This window comes from Hyperolius riggenbachi, chromosome 9, assembly GCF_040937935.1.
Source record: "Hyperolius riggenbachi isolate aHypRig1 chromosome 9, aHypRig1.pri, whole genome shotgun sequence".
NCBI classification, from domain to species: domain Eukaryota; kingdom Metazoa; phylum Chordata; class Amphibia; order Anura; family Hyperoliidae; genus Hyperolius; species Hyperolius riggenbachi.
Window position 1 is genome coordinate 66,362,741 of NC_090654.1, and position 20,688 is coordinate 66,383,428.

At 44.8% G+C, this 20,688-nt stretch overlaps 1 protein-coding gene across 6 annotated transcripts in view; it reads left to right on the forward strand.

Moving 5' to 3' along the window:
• The window catches only part of IFRD2 (interferon related developmental regulator 2), a 38,725-nt gene that overhangs the window by 11,508 nt on the left and 6,529 nt on the right, over nucleotides 1-20,688 (forward strand). For 4 of the 6 annotated variants that reach the window (XM_068252963.1, XM_068252967.1, XM_068252962.1 and 1 more), the window contains 11 exons: nucleotides 614-673; nucleotides 7,773-7,889; nucleotides 11,271-11,355; nucleotides 11,445-11,569; nucleotides 11,656-11,813; nucleotides 13,028-13,078; nucleotides 15,339-15,505; nucleotides 15,876-15,981; nucleotides 16,642-16,779; nucleotides 19,098-19,226; nucleotides 19,311-19,406. In XM_068252963.1, the coding sequence (XP_068109064.1) occupies nucleotides 614-673; nucleotides 7,773-7,889; nucleotides 11,271-11,355; nucleotides 11,445-11,569; nucleotides 11,656-11,813; nucleotides 13,028-13,078; nucleotides 15,339-15,505; nucleotides 15,876-15,981; nucleotides 16,642-16,779; nucleotides 19,098-19,226; nucleotides 19,311-19,406 (1,232 nt within the window). The remainder of the gene's footprint in view (nucleotides 1-613; nucleotides 674-7,772; nucleotides 7,890-11,270; nucleotides 11,356-11,444; nucleotides 11,570-11,655; nucleotides 11,814-13,027; nucleotides 13,079-15,338; nucleotides 15,506-15,875; nucleotides 15,982-16,641; nucleotides 16,780-19,097; nucleotides 19,227-19,310; nucleotides 19,407-20,688) is intronic. The other 2 variants (XM_068252968.1, XM_068252964.1) reach the window with 1 other exon arrangement.

Here is a 20,688-nt window from a genome sequence, read left to right on the forward strand (position 1 = left end):
GAGCGATTTTACCGTGATTAGTGCAGTAACATCAATGTATACGCCTGCAATTCAGAGCGACCGCGATCAGCGCATTTATAAGCACTGAATCGTGGGAAAATGTTGCAATGAACATGTTTTGCGATTGGTGCTAATCACGAAACGCCCGCAAGCGGCAGCAATCATATATAATCAGCACTGAGATCACTGCCATCCTATATAATAAAACCCTAATGTCACTGTGCATGTGCAGGGACAGACGCAGAGACACTGCGGAGAGCCAGAGGAGGACTGGGCAAGTGTGCATGTGCGCGGCAGCGAGATGGATGTGCGCGGCGGTATTAGTGACAGACCTAGCCTGTTTTTTAAATGGGCTAAGTCACTAGTAGGTTAATATTGCACTAGCTCTTCGGCGATTAGCTCGAATCGCCCGATAATCGCTCAAGTGAGAAGGCCTACTAGCCTCATTGGCTCACTGACTCCACATCTCTGGAAAGTCTGTCCAGCGCTTTTCTAGTAATGTACATAGTGTTGTAACATGTCCTTCACTCCTAATCCCACAACATCTCTTTATCTGTGTACTGATACAGTATGACCTGTTCCTCCCTTCCCCATCCCCCCCACCCCTCCCCAGGCTCTCTCAGGCAGGAGTTGCTGCAACTGAAAGTCTCCGACAAGCTGAACCAGCTGAGAGGTATCCCATGTGACTGTGTACCTGGCATGCCTGACCACCTGCATGCTGCCTCATTGCTGCATAGCTCATTTCTAGAATGTGCCTGCCCTCCACACTGGCTTGTCACATGTCACACCAGGCCACCGCAGCCTCTTTTTTTCTATTTAAAAGTTTTGTTAGAACAAAAATAGGTCAGAGGTGACGTTTGCTTCTTTGCTGGTGACTTGGCTGCTGTCCAAAGGGAAAATACCAGCACATATCCCACCGACCACAGCGCGGTCATTTGTGTCAGCCAGTCAATGTCCAAATGTACTTCTGTCACAACAATATAAGTTAAACTCTGATTGGTTGATGAGTTCATCCATCACACATAGGGCCTATTTGACAGTTTTTCTCCTAAAAGAGAGATCTTTCCAAAACAGAAGGAACCCTTCAAATCAGGGCCATATTTATTGAAAATCTGCATAATATGATAATTTAAAAATTTTACTGACATGTGACAAGCCTGGTGCATCACATTATATCATCCCCCATTTCAGCACAATCACCTCCTCTCAGTTCCTGTGTTGTTCTTGTCCTAATGACACCTTAATAATCCTCCCCATTCTGGCAACTCTGTTTTCCAGGCAAAAGTAATTTTTTCCCACTGCCTTGTTTCCCCTTTCCAGTAGTGCAGTGAGGTAGGAAGAACATTTTAGAAACAGATGGAAGCACCTCATCCACCACTGTGAGGCAGGGTGTGTGGCTCATACATACTTGCCTGAGGAAACAGTCGTCCTGGTGGCTACGCAGGTGTGGGCTGCACTTCTGGGTTGCGGCTTCCTGTGAGTCCGTTTAGCAGATCGCTTATGGACCATGGCTATGTTAATTTGACTGGATGGATTTGAATGATTCAGCATCCTGGAAGTGCAGTGTGTTGCTATGTAACTGCTGGGGGACCATCTCCTCAATCAACTCATCCTGCACTTGTAGACAGGAAATTTGGGCACTGCCATTGTTGCTAATGTTAATTAGTGGCAACTGGGTGCCCGGTAAAATTTTAAGTTATCAATAGTATAAGTTATGTAGTAGTTCCTAGTTTTTTTTTTTTTTTTTTTTTTTTTTTTTTTGAAGGGGGTTGGAGTGGTTAAAGTCAGGCATCAGGAAAGGTGTTAGTAGCGGTTGGGGTTCCAGCAAGAGCTGGATTAAGTTTGCTCTTGTGGGGCAGTTAAGGTTAGGCATAAGGAAGGGGGTTATAAGGTTTGGAGGGGGGGGGGGAGAGATAGGCTTAGGCATCGGGAGAGGGAGGGTTCTGTGTGAGAGTTGAGTTAGGTTTAGCTGTAGTGAAATATTGGTAATATTTACCAATATTTTACTACTGAAAATTAACACTCCAAAATAGTTGAATATTGGTAAATGTTAATGATATTTAACTATCGGCTATATCTTGGCACCCAGTTTCCCTGTTAGCTTTATTCCACATGCACTCTGCTCCATATATCCTGCTGAATAGTGGTGAGTAGTTTCCCTTTGATCTTCTGCTTTGGCAGCACAGTCCTGTCTCCCCCGTTGGTGTGTTTCAGACCGCTAGGTGGGTGTGGTTTGGACAGTGGGCTCCCTGGAGTCTGTGAAAGGGAGCTTGCCAGTCCATTGGAAAAAGTGCGGCAGCAGCACTGATCTCAGGTCTGTGCTGCTAACCGGTTTTTTTTTCTGTGCTGCTAAAGTATTATTTTTTTATTTTTTTTCTTAGCTCTTTGCACTACAAGAGGGGAATTGTTGTGCTAATAACACTTCTTCCTGGAAGACAGCGATATGAGATGCCACTCTTTGTGTTTGTGTTAGGGCTGGTTCAGACGGGCGTTTTTGTGGCGTTTAATGCAGCGTTTCAGACGCAGCGTTTTTTGGGATCTACTGCCATCCCATGCAAGTGAATGGGAGCGTTTAGAGCTGGCTTTTGCAGGCTTTCATGAAAGCCTGGCAGTAGATCCCAGCGTTGCGTCTAGTCTCAAAGCAACATGCTGCTTTCAGAGGCAGTAAACGCGAGGAAACAATAGCAGAGACCAGAACTGCTAGCCTTGAACGCTTTTCAAAAGCTTGCAAAAGCTAGCTTTTAAACGCTGGCGTTTGAACGCAATGCCAAGCAAAAGCTCAGCAGACGCCCGTGTGAACCAGCCCTTAGTGAAGTAACATATTTATGCATTTGCTATGTAGAAATAATTGTTTAAATAGAATTATTGATATTGGTTATTCATATTTGTTTGATGTTGTTCTATGTAGATTATATGTGTATTTATCATTATTATAAACACTTGTTTGGTTATTTATATAATGTTTAGAGATCAGATATCGATTCTGTGTAATGTTTACATCACGCATATGTTGTATAAACATGTTGTGATATGTGTCTTGGAAGGAGTTTGGTGAATTATGTTTTTACATCTGAGATAAAACTATTACTATTCCCCAGTTTTCATGCAGGGAAATATTGACAGGTTGCCCAGCTGGGTAGGGCTCTGCAATCTATACAGATTGGCAGCCTATGCATAGATACAGTGCCCACTCTGGTGGTCAGTGGCAGCATTCGCCGTACCTGCTGTATTTGGTGCAGACGTGTGCCATTCTATGGCAATCCATCCAAATATAAATCCTGCAGTTCAGGTCTGTGCATTGCAGAGATACAACGGACAAACCCAGATACGGTGCAGTCGGATATGTGTGAACGGGTCCATGCTTTGCCATAGAAAAGTGTGGCACATTCTGTATGTCCATTGGCAGTCTCTGGAAAGCTGTCCGGCACTGGAATTCATGTGTGCAAGCCCTTAGGTCCCATTCACACTGACGATCGCATTATTGTTAGCTTTTTGCCACGGTGTGTGGTTTGTTTGTTTGTTTTTTTGTGTGTGTGTGTTGCAATCAATGTGAAAAAAAAAAATCGCTGTACATTTTCACGATTTTTGAGTGATCATGATTCAGGTTTTAAATGCGTTGCAATCGTGATCGCTCTAAAATAGCAAGCAAATGCTGCATGTAGCGCGTTTTGTGTTTTACTGTGAATCGCGGGAGATCGCTGCAATATAGTTTTCATTGCAAAGATCGCTTTTGCAATCGCCAGTGATTAGTGGTAAGCGGCCGCTAATCACCCCCAATGTGAATGGGCCTTCAGGGTGCATAAACAAATCCAATTTTGAATGCCCAATATCACCACCTCCGACAGGTTTTGAATACTTTGAAGAGCCTATGTAGGTGAGCTGTCATAGTACAAGGAGGTAGTAAATTTGGCCAATAAAATCTGGATGTGTGTTTGTACCCCAATGCTGGGTACACACGTTACGTTTTTTCGTGTGATTTTGCGACCCGATCGTTTTTTCGGCATGATTCCGAACTCTATTCTGCGCTTGACTCTCTTATCTTAATTTGTTTTTCTTATCTTTTTACATTCACCCCTATGAGAAATCGAGCGCGGAAACGATCGGGAGCAATATCGGACATGACGGATTTTATCTATCCGAGCCATCTATCGCATGGAAAATCGTACCATGTGTACCCAGCATAAGTGTCACATAGTGTATGGCCAGGTAAATCTTAACGCGGTTAGCAGGAAGGACAATATGGAGGTAATCGGACAATACAGAGATCAATAAGCAATGGATGCTGATAATTGCAAGACTGAAGGTACCCATACACGCCTAAATTTGCCCGCTTGAGTCTAACTGAATCTGCTGGTATTTATTGCGCCAGAATGTCTGATCATTCTTGGCAGAGGTGGTCCCAGACAGCCGCCTCTGCAGGGAAGCATCTAGCAAATCTGTAGTGGTTAAAAAATTTTTAAAGCAATCAGATGCTTGCCTATGGAGAGGGAAGGCTTGGGGTCCCGGCATCCCAGTCACCCCGTTCAGATTTGCGGCTGCGTACTGCCTACTGTAAGAGCAGCTCACGCATGCCTAGTTCAGAGCAGCTCACGCATGCCTAGTTCAGAGCAGCTCACGCATGCCTAGTTCAGAGCAGCTCACGCATGCCTAGTTCAGAGCAGCTCACGCATGCCTAGTTCAGAGCAGCTCACGCATGCCTAGTTCAGAGCAGCTCACGCATGCCTAGTTCAGAGCAGCTCACGCATGCCTAGTTCAGAGCAGCTCACGCATGCCTAGTTCAGAGCAGCTCACGCATGCCTAGTTCAGAGCTGCTCACGCATGCCTAGTTCAGAGCTGCTCACGCATGCCTAGTTCAGAGCTGCTCACGCATGCCTAGTTCAGAGCTGCTCACGCATGCCTAGTTCAGAGCTGCTCACGCATGCCTAGTTCAGAGCTGCTCACGCCTGCCTAGTTCAGAGCTGCTCACGCCTGCCTAGTTCAGAGCTGCTCACGCCTGCCTAGTTCAGAGCTGCTCACGCCTGCCTAGTTCAGAGCTGCTCACGCCTGCCTAGTTCAGAGCTGCTCACGCCTGCCTAGTTCAGAGCTGCTCACGCCTGCCTAGTTCAGAGCTGCTCACGCCTGCCTAGTTCAGAGCTGCTCACGCCTGCCTAGTTCAGAGCTGCTCACGCCTGCCTAGTTCAGAGCTGCTCACGCCTGCCTAGTTCAGAGCTGCTCACGCCTGCCTAGTTCAGAGCTGCTCACGCCTGCCTAGTTCAGAGCTGCTCACGCCTGCCTAGTTCAGAGCTGCTCACGCCTGCCTAGTTCAGAGCTGCTCACGCCTGCCTAGTTCAGAGCTGCTCACGCCTGCCTAGTTCAGAGCTGCTCACGCCTGCCTAGTTCAGAGCTGCTCATCTTCTGAAGCTCTGAGACACAAGTGCTTCCAAGGGTTCCCGTAGGCTGACAGAGCTACTTTCCACCAGCTGGCAGAAGGCAGCTAATGGGGGTGAAAGCGCTGGAACCCCAGGACTGTGAGAGGAAAGAGAAGGCTCTTTAGGACTTCATCAAATATTTACATATGGAGAGGGATTTTTTTTTTCTTTTACTTTGTAGGACAGTGTAGTGAGAATATGGAGGCTGCCATATTTCCTTTTAAACCATACCAGTTGCCTGGCAGCCCTGCTGATCTATTTGGCTGCAGTAGTGGCTGAATCACACCAGAAACAAGCATGCAGCTAATCTTGTCAGATCTGACAAGAATGTCAGAAACACCTGATCTGCTGCATGCTTGTTCAGGGTCTGTGGCTAAAAGTATCAGAGGCCAGGTATCAGCAGGATAGCCAGGTATCTGGTATTGCATAAAATGTAATAAATGTGTAAGCCTCCATATCTCTCTCTCACTTCAGTTGTGTTTTATGGCTTTAATACATGCAGATGGTTCTTGGCCAAGGTGAACCTAGAGAGTGTACGGCGGCCCCAATGCATCTACGTGAGATCTGGTATGCTGGATCATTTCATCCATGCAACGGCCAAGGCTGCTGTTCTCCTCCTTACCCTTCCTGCTCTGCCGTGTGCCGTGCCATCATCACGCCACACCTCCTCAATAGTAATAGACTGCTTATCAGAGCAATGTGTCTGTACGGCACTCGGCCCCGAGCTGTTGCCAGAGGGCTCAGGTTCCAATTGCTGTGTATACAAGTGTGTGTGTGTGTGTGTGTGTACACAAAAGGGTTATGGCCCATAGTCAGGTGATAGTTTGGGGCTGAGTGCTGTACAGATGCGCTCCTCTGCTATTGCAGTCTAATGCTATGTAAGGGGGGGGGGGGGGGGGGGGAGTATGATGCGTGGCACATGACGAGAGGGTGAGGATAACATAACTCGTGAAGAGGGGGGGAGGGTGTCACTGTTATTTAAAGATTGCGTTCTGGATCTTTAAACAAGCTCAGAGGACACAGGTGTCCAGTTCACACGTGGAATTCCATGTAGCACCGTGCACCTTCCATCACTGGTCAGACATTTGGAGAATACTTGCAGCATATGTTCAGAAAAAAAAGGAAGCGGATTCCAGCACTCTCTAATGCAAGCTTCTTTATTTACCACGTTACATCAGCTACCACAAACTGCCCCTGGTTACAGTATCTGTGTTTGACAATGTTTAGGAGGGAAGAAAGGAATTTGGTGTGTGAACGTGTGCCTGCCATTACCACAGCAGACTGCCCTTTTTAGTGACGCTGCACCAAATTACTTGTGCCTGTCTGTCTGACCAAACCAAATACCCACAGGCCACGTCCCAATTCAGCAGTATGTACTGTGGAGCCCAGCATTGGGAAGGGTATAGGGGGTTGGGACTACATACCCCAACCCTCTATACCCTTCCCTTATTTCCTCCCCAATGTTAATGCTTTGTTTTGCTTTGACAATGCTAAATGTAATTGGTCCTGCCAATAAAGCTTTTTTTGGATTGGATAACCATCCCCCCCCCCCCCCAGTGTGACCTCCTCCAGCACTGATCATACAGGCTCAGCCCTCTGTAGCATTTCTGGCTGCCTGTGTGTTAGGGCCCTTTTCCACTAAGAAATGCGTTTCTTTCTTGTTTCCTCTACCGCGATTCGTCTGGTGTACGGCACAATTGTGGGTTTGCAGTCTCCAGTGGGAGTAAAAAAAAAAAAAAAAAAAAAAAAAATAAACCGGAAAATATGAATTGCAGGAAAATTCCATAGTGGTACAATTGCGATGTTTGTTTATTTCCCCCAAAGGCCCCCCGCCTTCCTATACTTGGGATAGGCCAATCGCATGAAAAATGCAGCACGACAGTGTTTGCGCTTTTGCAAAAAACGAATTGCAAAAGTGGAGAAAGAGAGCAATGCAATTTACGTGCTAATCGCGGTGTCTTCGTGTTTCGCAAAACGCAAGTGATCCGAAAATCGGATTGAATGGAAAAGGACCCTAATGTAGTTCCAGGCTAGGATAGACCATTACTGTGTTCCATAAGCCATTACTTTGAACACTTCCTTATTCTGACTACTCCCTCATGTAGATTAATATGTTAGTATTGTAAACAATATATAATTTTAGTTTATTTTAGTAGTTGTCTGCATGAGTGTCCTTATTTCAGGGTCAGCCTTTACATTCTCACAGATGGACAGGTCCTCTTTATGTAAATGTTAGACAAATATTCTCATGTCTGTCTGTACATGGATGTGTGGCGTATAAAGCATGAACCATTATCTGCTCCTATGTGCCTGAATGTCCTTGTTGTGTAGTGACAGCGCTTATACCTGTCTTGTGTGTTTCAGGGTCCCGGCAAGGAGCACACGCCGACTCGGAGGCCAGCGATGATGACGCAGCCAGTGAGGTCCTCAGTCACTGCAGCAGTGCAAGTGAGACTGTCAGTGTGCTGGAGGAGGGGTCAGGTGAGTGCTGCAAGCATTTTAAAATGTTACTGTATATACTCAAATACAAGTCGACCCAATATTCAACCCTCCTTAAAGCAAAACTGTAGATAGGATTAAAATAAACTGTTTCACTTACTTGGGGCTTCTGCCAGCCCCCAGCAGCCGTCCTGTCCTGCGCCGGTCCTCCACGAGCCCCCGTTCTCCCGCCGCGGCTCCGTTCCGTTCCTCGACTTGTAAGTCGAGGCCAGCGCAGCCCTGCCAAGCATATCCTTTCTACATGTTTCCGTCTGCAATTGCGATATTGCGGACTTGTACGCGAAGAAAGGATACGCATGGCCAGAGCCGCGCAGGCGCAGTGGCCCGCCGGTGAAACCGAAAGCAGCTGGCGGCAGGAGAACAGAGGCTCGTGTAGGACCGGCGCGGGCAGGACGGCTGCTGGGGGCTTGCATAAGCCCCAGGTAAGTGAAACAGTTTATTTTAATCCTATCTACAGTTCTGCTTAAAGCTGGAATTTTTTTTTTTTTTATTGACTCAAGTTTAAGTCTACCCAGCAAAGTAAATGTCTGCACTTGGGGCTCAGGGGGGGTTAATGACTGCACTGCAAGTGTTGCAGCCATTAACCCCTCCTGTCCCTTAAGTGCAGACAATGCCTCCTCCAGGCCCCCAAGTGCTACAATTATTCACTCCCTTTTAGATAGCCCAGTATTTCCCCTGCCCCTTTCCTTATTTGTTGTGGCCAGGGCTTTCAGACTTGTTTTCTTGACCTTTCCTTTCCTCAAAGTATCACTTACCACTGGGAAAGTTACTGCAAATGGGAATGTCACTATTAGTACACACATTACTCAGTGTTGCCAGTGACTCGTATATAAGTCGACCTCTATACTTTCATGAAGTGAATCAGACCTAAATTTCTAGACTTTTATACTTGAATATATACAGTACTACACTTGAAGTGCTCATACATCAATGTATGGGCAGATCGACCAAGAAACAGATTCCTCTGTTCATATCTGATCAGAGATATCTGTTCCCTGCCCATACACCACAGGCTGATTCCCGATCTATTTCCTACTGAAATCAATCCAGAATTGGCCTTGTGACACAGCATCCGCCACCTTGCCTGCCCAACACCATTTACCCTAATGTTCCATGTTCGTCCACCCACTGCGCTACACATTACCTCTCCGCATCCACTGCTGGCTCTAGGCATTGTCCTTCGTCCATACATGCATGGTTGCCAGAGAAACTCGGGCATTTACATGATGTACATGTATGGACGAAGGACAATGTCTTGTGCCAGCCCAGAGGCAGCGGCAGATGAGAGGTAATGTATAGCACACTGGGCAGCAGGGAGGAACATGGGACATTGGGGGGGCAGCGCCAGGGGGTTTCATCGCATTTGTTGCTCGTCCCGATATTGCTCACTGTTACCAATGTGAACCCAACCGACCACAGCAGCCCGACATCTTGCAGCATGAAATTGGTTGCATTGTCTATCGGGCATGCACTAGGCTGCACCGATTTTTATTTTTATTTTATTTTTTTTCCATCCGGTTATAATAATTGAATCGGATGATCGATCAGCCGCCAAGGTGTATGGCCACCTTTAATGGGAGGTCAGTGGATGCTGGAAAGTTAATTTACCTTACGGGATATCCTTTCTCCCTGGGAGATCTCTGCTGTCCTGTATTCACAATACTGTGGCCCTGCTAGGTACTCATCCAGCACAAATGCCCAACAATCAGATTATCAATAGGATCCTCTATTTGTGACACTTGGGTTTTTTTTTTTTTTTTTCAGAATTTATGCAACTCTCCCTAATCCATTGCCTAACCCTTAAGAGTCCTTTATTGCTAAATGCTCCTTATGACCCCTAATCCTACATTCCTGCCCTAACCCTGATCTCTTCCGGACACCTAATTATAAACTGTACCCCTAACATTTACCCGGACAACAAACCTTATGTTCTAACACAAACATCTATGGTTGGGAGCGTGTGTGTGTGTGTGTGTGTGTGTGTGTGTGTGTGTGTGTGTGTGTGTGTGTGTGTGTGTGTGTGTGTGTGTGTGTGTGTGTGTGTGTGTGTGTGTGTGTGTGTGTGTGTGTGTGTGTGTGTGTGTGTGTGTGTGTGTGTGTGTGTGTGTGTGTGTGTGTGTGTGTGTGTGTGTGTGTGTGTGTGTGTGTGTGTGTGTGTGTGTGATTTATTTTCTTGCTGCATGGGAAAACATGTGAACTAACCCATTGATTTAACATTAGTTCTCAGCCTTCCTATGCAGTAAACTCAAATTAAAACAGGTGTGCTCCCAGCCTTAAGCCGCATCTACACACGTAGATGCGGCCGCGATGCTCCTTATCAATCGAGCCACTGATGTGGCTCGATTGATAAGATCCAACAGGACGGATCTTGCTTCCGCCGATTCCCTGCTCGTTCCCCGCGAGGGGACAATGGCAGGGAATCGAGCGGAAGATAAGCGGCGCCGGCGGGGACGAGCGGGGAATCGAATACGGAGCGGGGACGCGGCGGGCACGTGCGGGGAAGTGGAAGAGGCGATCCGGTGGCTAATCGAGCCGCCGGATCGCAGCCTCATCTACGCGTATAGATGAGGCTTTAAACTATTTTACAGCCCCCCCATGCTTTTAGGTCTCGTTTCCACTGTACTGTATACAGATTGGCATTGTTTTCCTGCATGTGAGGTGCACAGGGAAACGCTGCCTGAAACATGGCTTGCCCTCCAGATTGTACTTCAGTGCACATCTGGACAGCACACTGCAGATTTATGCAGCTCACAGCCAAATCTTTAAGCTCTGGCAAGCTAGCATTTGGGGCTTCCAGTGTACACAAGCCCTTAGGCTGTGTTCCTACTTGAGCTGAGAACCGACTTTTTTTTTTTTTTTGTCCGTTCTCAGTTTAGCGCTAAACGGACAGTGAACCGCTCCTATTTTATAAATGGGAGCCGTCCACACTTGTCACTTTGCAATGGATCCATTGGGGTAAGTGGGCCGAAGTTCTGTGCAGTGTGCAATAATCCCGGACAGGCAGATGCATTAAGCAGATGCGTTCTCCATATAGCCCAATGGGGTAATGCATCTGCCCGAGGCTACTGCCGGCCCATCGGAGCGGATACTACACTGTCCGCTCCCGCTGGCCACATGTGATCTGGCACAAATGGGAACTGAGACTTTATTGGTGCTTAACCCTAAACTGTATGCAGTACAAAGTTATGGAAACCTATGACTTATCTAGGATAGTTCCTCATTACAGCTTTTGTGAGTCAAGCGATATCCTTTCTCCATTAATAAGTGCAGAAAGTCTGTAACCTTGTGTGGTGTAAGTCTGAGGAATGTCATTTGTGTCCCTTTTAGTAATGTCACTTGTGTTTGTGGTTTATGTCCCATCAGGCAGTGATGCACAGGACCTCCAGGCTTATCAGGAGCAGCGGGAGGATAAGCTGAAGGAGGATATTGACAACCTCACAGATAAGAGGTAATGAAGCATGCAGAGGGTGGAGGGTTGGGAGAGGGGTGTGGTCTAGTTAGCTATTCCCGCTGACCCCATATTACTTCCTCTCACAGCATCAAGACGAGGCTGTCTGCACTGGGAAAGCTGCGTCTCGCTCTGTCTTCCCAGGTGCTGGGCGAGTTTCTTGTGGAGAGGCGGGTCACCCTCACCGATGCCCTAGAACGATGTCTAAAGAAAGGTATTTACACCTGAAGGTCCCTCTTCCTGTGAAATACATTAGTCATGTGACTTTCTCCGTGTAATTGTTATTGGCTTATTGTAAAGGTAAAGAGGAGGAGCAATCTCTAGCTGCCACTCTGCTGTCTCTTCTCTGCATCCAACTGGGCCCCGGATCTGAGGGACAAGAGGTCTTCCACAGTGTTAAACATCTTCTCATCAACATCCTGACTGACTCCAGCTCCAGAGCACCTGCTCGGCAGAGTGTAAGTGCCCCCCACATCCCTCCCCGGAACTGTTATTGGAAATAATGGCCTGTTTCCTATCATTGCTGTTGAGCATCCTAACTCAACATGCAACTTATAATATCACAGTGTCTCCTAATGGGCTGGTTTACATCTATTTTTGTATTCATTGCGCACCCAATACATAGAAAAGTGGATGAAAATGCACAGCCACTAATGAACAACTGATTTGGTTGAAGTGTATCAGTTGATATCACTTTCCCATTGTAAACCCAACCAAAGGTGCCTGTATAAAAGAATACCTGTAACTACACAACCACCGAAGAGCAAGGGCTCTGGAGCCCTTAAAGCCTTTCCGGGCCTTTGTATGACCCCGCCGGGCACCCGTTCAAATTTCACACGCACACACACGCACTTTAATGAATAGTGACAGCACATACAACGTAGCCTCTGAGTCCATGAAACGGCTGTCGGGCTGAAGTCTGTGAAACCCTTGTCTGGATGTTGTATGTGCTGTCACTAGTCATTAAAATGCTGAGACTGTGGATTGGTGCCCTGCCTTGCCTCTATTTTTGGAATGAAATACATATTTACTACATCCTATAAAGTCACAAATTCCAACATAAACTGCAACCACATAATGATCAAACCTACCATCTGTATCACCCACAACGTGTACCTGAGAAAGACACACCCACACACTGTTACACTTGTTTTGCTTGCTGGACCAAAGGACCCCAAATCCTTGCAGAAGTCTTGTCTGAATACTAGTTCTTGTCACCCACAAAGATTAGCAATGTCAGCCTCGTCATATCTTTTCTGCATGTTTCCATCAATTACTAGAAAACCTGGTAAAATCTCTGAAACCTCTCTCTTCCTCACACTCTAGCAATGAACATTTTGCCTCCATATGTGATATGTGTAGAGTAAGGCCTGGTCACGCCTCCTCCTGCGCCCTGAATGGTGATGGAGTGTCTGTGTCTTGCTGGGCACATGGGTGTCGCATGACAGATTATCCAAGTAACTAAGCCTGACTAAGCGGGATATGATATCGGGCTATACTAGCCCAGCAATCAGTGTGACTAGTCCTGAAGCTGTGTGAAATCTGTGCACTTGTTTCTAAATATTTTCAGAGATGATTTCTTCTGCTTTTAGGTGTGATTTTTTTTTTTTTATATTCTATTATACAAATGTTATTGTCATTGTTCCTGAATATTCTCTTATTGTGTTTGCAGTGTGCCGTGGCTCTGGGTATTTGCTGCTATATCGCTGCTACAGAGGATGAGGTAACTACTTTTCTTTTCTTAGGTTTATATTTGCGGTCATTATAACTGGGCACCACACACACTAATTGGATAGAGCTGGGGGTTGGGCGATGAGTAGATTTGATCGAATTGCTCTCATGGCTTCCGATTTGTGACCTGCGGTACAATGAAGGACTTTGTTTGTTCAGGTTCCAGATAATTATAAAAGGCAAATCCCTAAATATGAATTATAGGGAATTTTTATAGATACCAGATGCTTATCTGAAGGATGACAATGGTGATTGAACAAAGGTTTCTGATTGGTCCAAGCGAATCTCTCTCCCACCAGCAATGACTGCACTGAACTCACTAACTTGAGGTTATTTTCCCATCTGGAATATATATATATATATATATATATATATATATATATATATATATATATATATATATATAATGTGTGTGTATGTATGTATGTGTGTGCGCGAATTGAGCAGATCATACTGGTTTTGTTTCTTCAAATTTGCCACATATCTCTAGCATTAAAGTGGTACTGAACTCAGAACTTTTTCTCTCTACTCTAAAAGATTAACCACAGTATGATAATCTTTATGGAAAAAAACATTAAGTTTTTATTGATTTCAATCTGGCAGGGAACGCTGAAAAAAGTGTTAGGCCTCGGTGTCTACTATATGAAGAGCTGCCTCTGCAGAGCTCTCCTGCAGTCTATTCACAGTATCTGATGAGAACAAATGTCCCTTTAAGCTACTAAGCCACATACATACTTGCAATTCTTGCCACCCAAATCCATCTTTTTTTTTTTTTTTTTTTTTTTTTTATGGCCGTTTTGAAACCAGAACTGTATAAACACTCTGTTCTGTTCACCTGGCCAATTAGTTTGTTCTGCTGTACACAGGTGGGAAAGAAAAGATCTCACAATGCACCAATCGTATGCAAATCTGAACATAAAACTTTATTATCAATCACAGCAAAAATAATAAACCACAAAGACACTGTAGGAAAAAATGGGGGAGACTATACAATCAATATAAAAACATCCCCACAATAGGGGTAGGGTGGCTGCGGAAAATGCAAATTGGCAGTTTGGGCAATCAGCAATAAACAGTAAAATGCACAGAATCAGGCAGGTAAAGGGGGATGGATCAAGTCCCACAATCAGAGTACATGAGGGCAATGAATATACCAATATGTGGGGCAAGAACAATAATAGACCATGCATCTATTAATGCAACAATAGAAAACCCACAATATCTAATACCTACAGCAATAAATAATCCCTAAATAGTGCAAACTATGTGCTGATCAAATAAGGTGCAATAATATACCAAAATCAGATTAAAGTGCCTCCTGGACATAAAGCGCCAGTATAAATACAATCCTAAAGTCAGAGTATTAGTTCCAGTCAAAAGCGCTCCCAGTCTCACTGCCTGGGTAGGAAATGAGCAATGCAAGAGAATGGGGTGCAACCGCCAAGTTACCTGCTCATGGCCCCACTCCGTACAACCGCCGCAGCCACCCTTAGCTCTGGCCTGGCACTAATACAACTGGTTTAGATACGATCGCAAGTTGGATTCTTTAATCCATTTGATAGATGCTTAGTGTGGTTTCTCTTCTTAAAACAGAAGGAATTTGCAATAATTCAGCTTTAAGTGAACGTCTGGGGTTACCCACAATGCACCACTACTGAATATGCAAATTCTCTTTATGCCCCTGTAAACAAACCACACTAAGCGTTGCTTTTTAGTAGGAGGGCTTTTTCGGTCTTTTAGTCCCCTATACTTTCCTAGTGGTTTTGGGTCACCCCGAGCTGCTTGGTTACTGTCATTTGATAGAAGAAATACAATCTTTTATTTTGATCTGAATGATCTCATTGCAAATATGATTATGGTTTGCTAAAAATTGCACCATTAATGGGCACCTTTATGCTGGGAATACACCATTAGATATTTTGGCAAATAGATGGTTCGATAGATAATTTCCGATCTGATTTCCAATTGTTTTTCTGATCGATTTCTCATAGAAGTGTATGGAAATTGATAACGAGAAACGATCAGACGATAAATCGGCTGAAAAAATCTCCTTGTGTATTCCCAGCATTAGAGGAGTGAATTGGGCACGCAAGCTTTATCCTATAGCAGCCAGACTGAACAGAATGCCACTTTCATTAAGCAAAAAGACAAGTATGGTCATGGCCTGATGTTACGAGCAGTACCTATATCTGTGTACAAGAGAACTTCTCATACAAACTAACCTCCAACAACCATTCCTGTTCATCCCGCAGGATCTGGCGACCAGCCTCACCTGTCTGGAGGGAATTTTCACCTTGTTATATTCAGAGAATAACAGTTCTCCCGCCAGCCTGCAGGGCGTTGTCTGTTGTGCCATCCAATCCTGGGCATTGCTGCTGACTATCTGCCCTGGCAGCCGCATACAGAAAGCGCTGGAGAGGTGAGTCATTATACAGTTATAGGAATCCTCAGGCAATAGAAAACAAAATACTGAATATTTTACTGAATAGAATACTGGGTTAGTAGGTAAAGTTGGTTGATAAAAAAAAAAAAAAAAAAAAAAAAAAAAAATACTAAATTACTCTGTGATAGTAGGTTCACTTAGGGAAGCAGCCAGGGTGGCACACCTTGCATGCTGGCCTAATTATAAAATTTTATATAAGGTTGTATTTTGTGGGCAAAGAAAATGTCAGTTTATATTCTGCTATATTTGGTAATCGTATATCTGTGTGCTGTGATGAGATTATAAAGTTGCTGGCTGCTGTATGTGTATTGGAAAATTTTGGTCAAATGACCTCTTTGTCTCTTAGCCACCTACCTTATTTTTCTGGAGTCCTGTCCAGTGAGAATGTCAGTCTGCGTATCGCAGCAGGAGAAAGCATCGCCCTTCTGTATGAGCTAGGACGCGACCTGGAGGTAAAGTACAGCCTAATATTGGTTTAGTTAGAATATGGAGTATGGGTCTCGTTTGCACTTTAATGGCTATCTTAGCCTCTTTTTAAAAGATTTCCCTTCCTTTCCTGTCCCAAACACACAGCAGGAAGTTGGAGGAAATCCTACTTTTCTCTGTCACCAGAACGTATTCCTTTACTGGAAATTTTCCTCAAGCCTGCTTTGGTGATAACTGTAACATTTGTAAATTTGCCATCGCTTCCTGCCCTTGCTCCAACTGTCACAGGAAGTGAAGGTTTCATTTAGAATCTCCTGCACCAGGTTACTGGTCATTTTTTTTACAAACTATCGGCATGCTATATTTATGCACGTAGTTTTTCTTGCTCCTCTCTAGAATTGGTTAATGAGATGCAAATTTGAATGAATACAGGATTTTGCAGCTTGAAAGTAGTCCAATCTAATCCTGCCTAGGTGGAATTTGATTGGTCCTTTTTCAAGCTTCATGAATTTTTCTTCAAAATTTGCATAATTCTTAACTCGGAATTATGTGCATCTCATAGACAATCCCTACTCCTCTCATTGCTGTTCTGATACTTAAGTTCCTATTTGTAGCCACACGCCTTGCTCTGCCCCCCGTGTCATGTTATGAGGCCCCTCCCATAATACTTATTTGTCTGTCTGCAGGAGGATTTTGAATATGACGATGTGGACACACTGTGTGTGAGACTGAAAGCCTTGGCCACTGACAGCAACAAATATCGGGCGAAAACTGACCGCCGTAAGCAGCGCTCAATCTTCCGAGATGTCTTACACTACATTGAGGTGAGCACTGAGGAGAAGGTCAATGAATGTAAATGAAATTAACAAATGGAACTTGGCACTTATATGTCAGATCCTTTAGTTTTTTTTTGTGGGTGGGGACTGGAAAGCAGTGCCTCCTCAAAGGTGTTGCTTTTGGCTGGTTTGCAGAAGTCCAGGTCCTATCACCTTGCATGAGGATACTGGTAAATGGGGACCGGAGCACTGCAAGCCAGCCGGTAACACCGACTGCGCTGGTTTCATGTTTTACCTGAGAGAACACAGAACCTGCGCACAAAGACTTTGAGGTAAAGATCATCCCTGCATCTTTGTCGAACAGCAGGGATTAGTTTGTCTTTGGAGTACACCGCTATAGAAGCTGCCATCTTGACTGCCTCCTTAACCCCCTTGGTGGCATTTCCGACCCAGGCTCAGGATGAAAAAAAGATGCTATGAGTGGTAATCCTGAGCCTGGGTTGGCCACCTGGAGGTATATGTAGAGCCTGCAGCGCAGTGGGATCTGTATGCTTGTCTTCTGTTCCTCGGAGGCTCTCTATCTCTCGGGTGAGATTGTCATTTGTCACATGACGATAGATGGCAATCTCACCATAGTTGTAGAGCTACCACCCAGGAGGACAGTAGGAAAAATTGCAGCCCTGGATGCAGGTGAGTAAGGGTTTGTTCACACTGCACGCGTTATTTATTTTTTTTTTTTAAAGGAAACCTAAACCGAAAAAAAGTTTCACTTACCTGCTGCTTCTACCAGCCTCATGCAGCCATCCTGTGCCCTCAGTCAGTCATGGCTCTTCCGGTCCCCCGCTGCCAGACAGTTTCGTGTTGGCCGGCTGCCATGCGTACCTTTTTACGCATTCCCACTGGTGCAGGAAGCTATAGCGGACATTAACACCTACACTTTTACGCATTGAAACTTTTTTTTTTTTTTTTTTTTCTTCAAAATCGCCCTGAAAGCGCTTACACAATGATTCTGTATGAGATCGTTCACATATGAGCGGCTCGTTTGCGTTCCGCATTCTAAAGCGGCGCTTGAGCCATTTTTGAGACTTTTGCCTCAATGAAAGGTACAGAAAAAAACGCTCACAAAACCGCGTTGTGGAGCGATTGCATTCACGTTTTTAAGAATAAATACATTGTATTCTTTTCCGGATCAAAGAGTTCACTTCCTTACTTGCGTCAGGGAGTGAATTACCAAAACGCTCGGGAAAAACGCGTCAGAAACCGATAACCACAAAAAACGAATCGCCCACCCAAGCGCCAGGAAATTGGTGAAAAAAAAAAAGCCCCCTGCAGACGGACACGCGAGTGGAACGCAATGTGAACAAGGCCTCAGTGCAGGGGCTGCTGCAGATCTCTCTGCAGTATGATTTTTTTTTTTTTTTTTTTTTTTTTTTTTTTTTTTTAGGCCTAAAAGCTTATGAGAAAATTGTACTGCTTTTAGACCATTTAGATCTGGAAAGACTCATACCGCCAGAGAGGTTAAAGGACACCTGAAGTGAGAGGAAAATGGAGGCTGCCTTGTCTGGATGTCCTGCTGACTCTCTGCCTCTAAAACTGGCATTGTTTACAATGGAAAAAAATATGGCTGTCATTAAAGGGGAACTGAAGTAAGAGGTATACGGAGGCTGCCATATTTATTTCCTTTCAATCAATACCAGTTGCCTGGCAGCCCTGCTGGTCTATTTCTCTGCATTAGTATCTGAATAACACCAGAAACAAGCTAGTCTTGTCAGATCTGACTTTAAAATCTCAAACACCTGCTCTGCTGCATGCTTGTTCAGGGGCTATTGCTAATAGTATTAGAGGCAAAGGATCAGCAGGGCTGCTAGGCAACTGGTATTGCTTAAAAGTAAATAAACATGGCAGCCTCCATATACCTCTCTCTTCAATTCCCCTTTAAATCCCTCTCACTTCAGGTGTTACTACTACTACTGCTACTTTTCTGGATGTGATGTTGATTATTTGGCTAAATGCTAGTATGGAAAACTTTGCAGTTGTGTTCTGCATAGGGATGGTCTGTGAGATGCAAATAATTCTGAGTGGATGCAGGATTATGCAAATGTATGTAGCTTGAAAATGGACCAATCAAATTACACCTTGGAAAACGGGTAGCTCAGACTGCTTGTGGATAAGCAGCAAGTTTTGTGAAACGTATTTATGTTGGTGGGAAACAAGTCAGCTGTGATTAAGGTTTGACCAGCCCGCAGTGTAATGTTACAGCTATGCTTGTGCTGATAGTGTCCAGGGCTGTTATCGTTCTTTGTAGACTGGCTGATCTCAAGGTTTGTCTTTTGGAAAGATTTGATGCATTTTGGCTTTGTGTGCAGAATGAAGAGTTCCAGGAGGAGACGATAAAGTTTGGTTTGGAAGTAATGTACGTGGACAGCTGGGTGCGTAGAAGGACATACAGCACTTTCAAGGAAACGCTGGGCTCTGGTGTGCGCGATCACCTACAGGTAACGCTGTGACAAGACCAGAGGGTGTGAACTGGAAGGGCAGAGTTACAGGTTTAATCCTGATGTCTTCCTCTTTCTCACCAGCACAATGAAGTTCTGCGTGATATCTTCTCCCTGGGGGCGCCGCTTGTTCTGGACGCTGCAGCGATCAAAGCTAGTAAAATCTCACGAGTAGAGAAGGTGAGAATCTGCATAGTGTTTCATCTTCGGCAGATCACTGGTAGGCCACGTTCACGGATGTGGTCACCGCAGCTGCTTATTGGCTTGTTTATGGAGAGACAAAAAAATATTACATTAGGCCTCATTTCTTCAAAAAAGCTTTTATAGTGAACAAACCATGATTGAAGACATCACCGCACAGACCATTAAAATTTGTGAAAAACATGAAGAAAGATAGATCTGCACGCACAAACTATTTTCACAGTGCATTCACACACCCTTTCGTCTCATCTGGTTTATTGGTGAAATTGCCTTCTTAAAACAGAAGGAAATTTGCAATAATTCAGTTATAAATGAACATTTGTGGTTACCCACAATGCACTACCACTAAATATGCAAATTATCCCTTTTCGCCCTTGTAAGCCAAGCAAGCATCCAGAACCGCTGGTGTATAGCAAGCTTATAGCTTTAAGTTTTACACAGCCATATCAAACCCACATGTAGACAGCCTGTTTCGGACTTTTGGTCCTCATCAGTACATGGCAGGGATTGATGAGGCTGTATGAAATAGGGCTTGGACGAGTACAACAGAGTAACCAAGCAGCTCAGGGTGACCCAAACTACTAGGAATGTATAGAGGGATAATTTGCATATTTAGTGGTAGTGCATTGGGGGTAACCACAAATGTTCATTTATAACGGAATTATTGCAAATTTTCCTTCTGTTTTTATGAAGGCAATTACACCAAGCTTTGCTTTTTTAGTAGGAGGGCTTTTTTAAGCTTGTGACATATATGGAAGTAGTGCTGTGAGTACTTACGAGTCTATGGTTGTATACAGCCGATTGTATGAGAACAACGGGGTGTTGCTGACATATGGAGTCTCTTCGCTCCATGATTTACCTGCACCTGTATGGCATATCTCATGGGGGATCATCCAGGGGCCGAGGGAAAAGTAGTGTGCTGCATTTCAAAGTCCCATGATCCACCTGTGCATATATAGCGCTGTAGGTCCTGTATAGAGGGGTTCAGAAAGGCAATATTTTTATAATGAAAATAAAAAATATTGCCTTCCTGAACCGCCATGCAGAGGGTATCCTCTGCCTCTCAAACTTTTAGCCATAGACCCTGAATAAACATGCAGATTAGAGGTTTCTGACAAAAATCTGACTGGCTTAACTGCATGCTTGTTCCAGGTATGTGAGTTATACATCACTAGCCAGAGATCAGCAGGGCTGCCAGGCAACTGGTATTGTTTAGAAGGAAATAAATTTGGCAGCCTCCATAGCTTTCTAGCTACAGTTG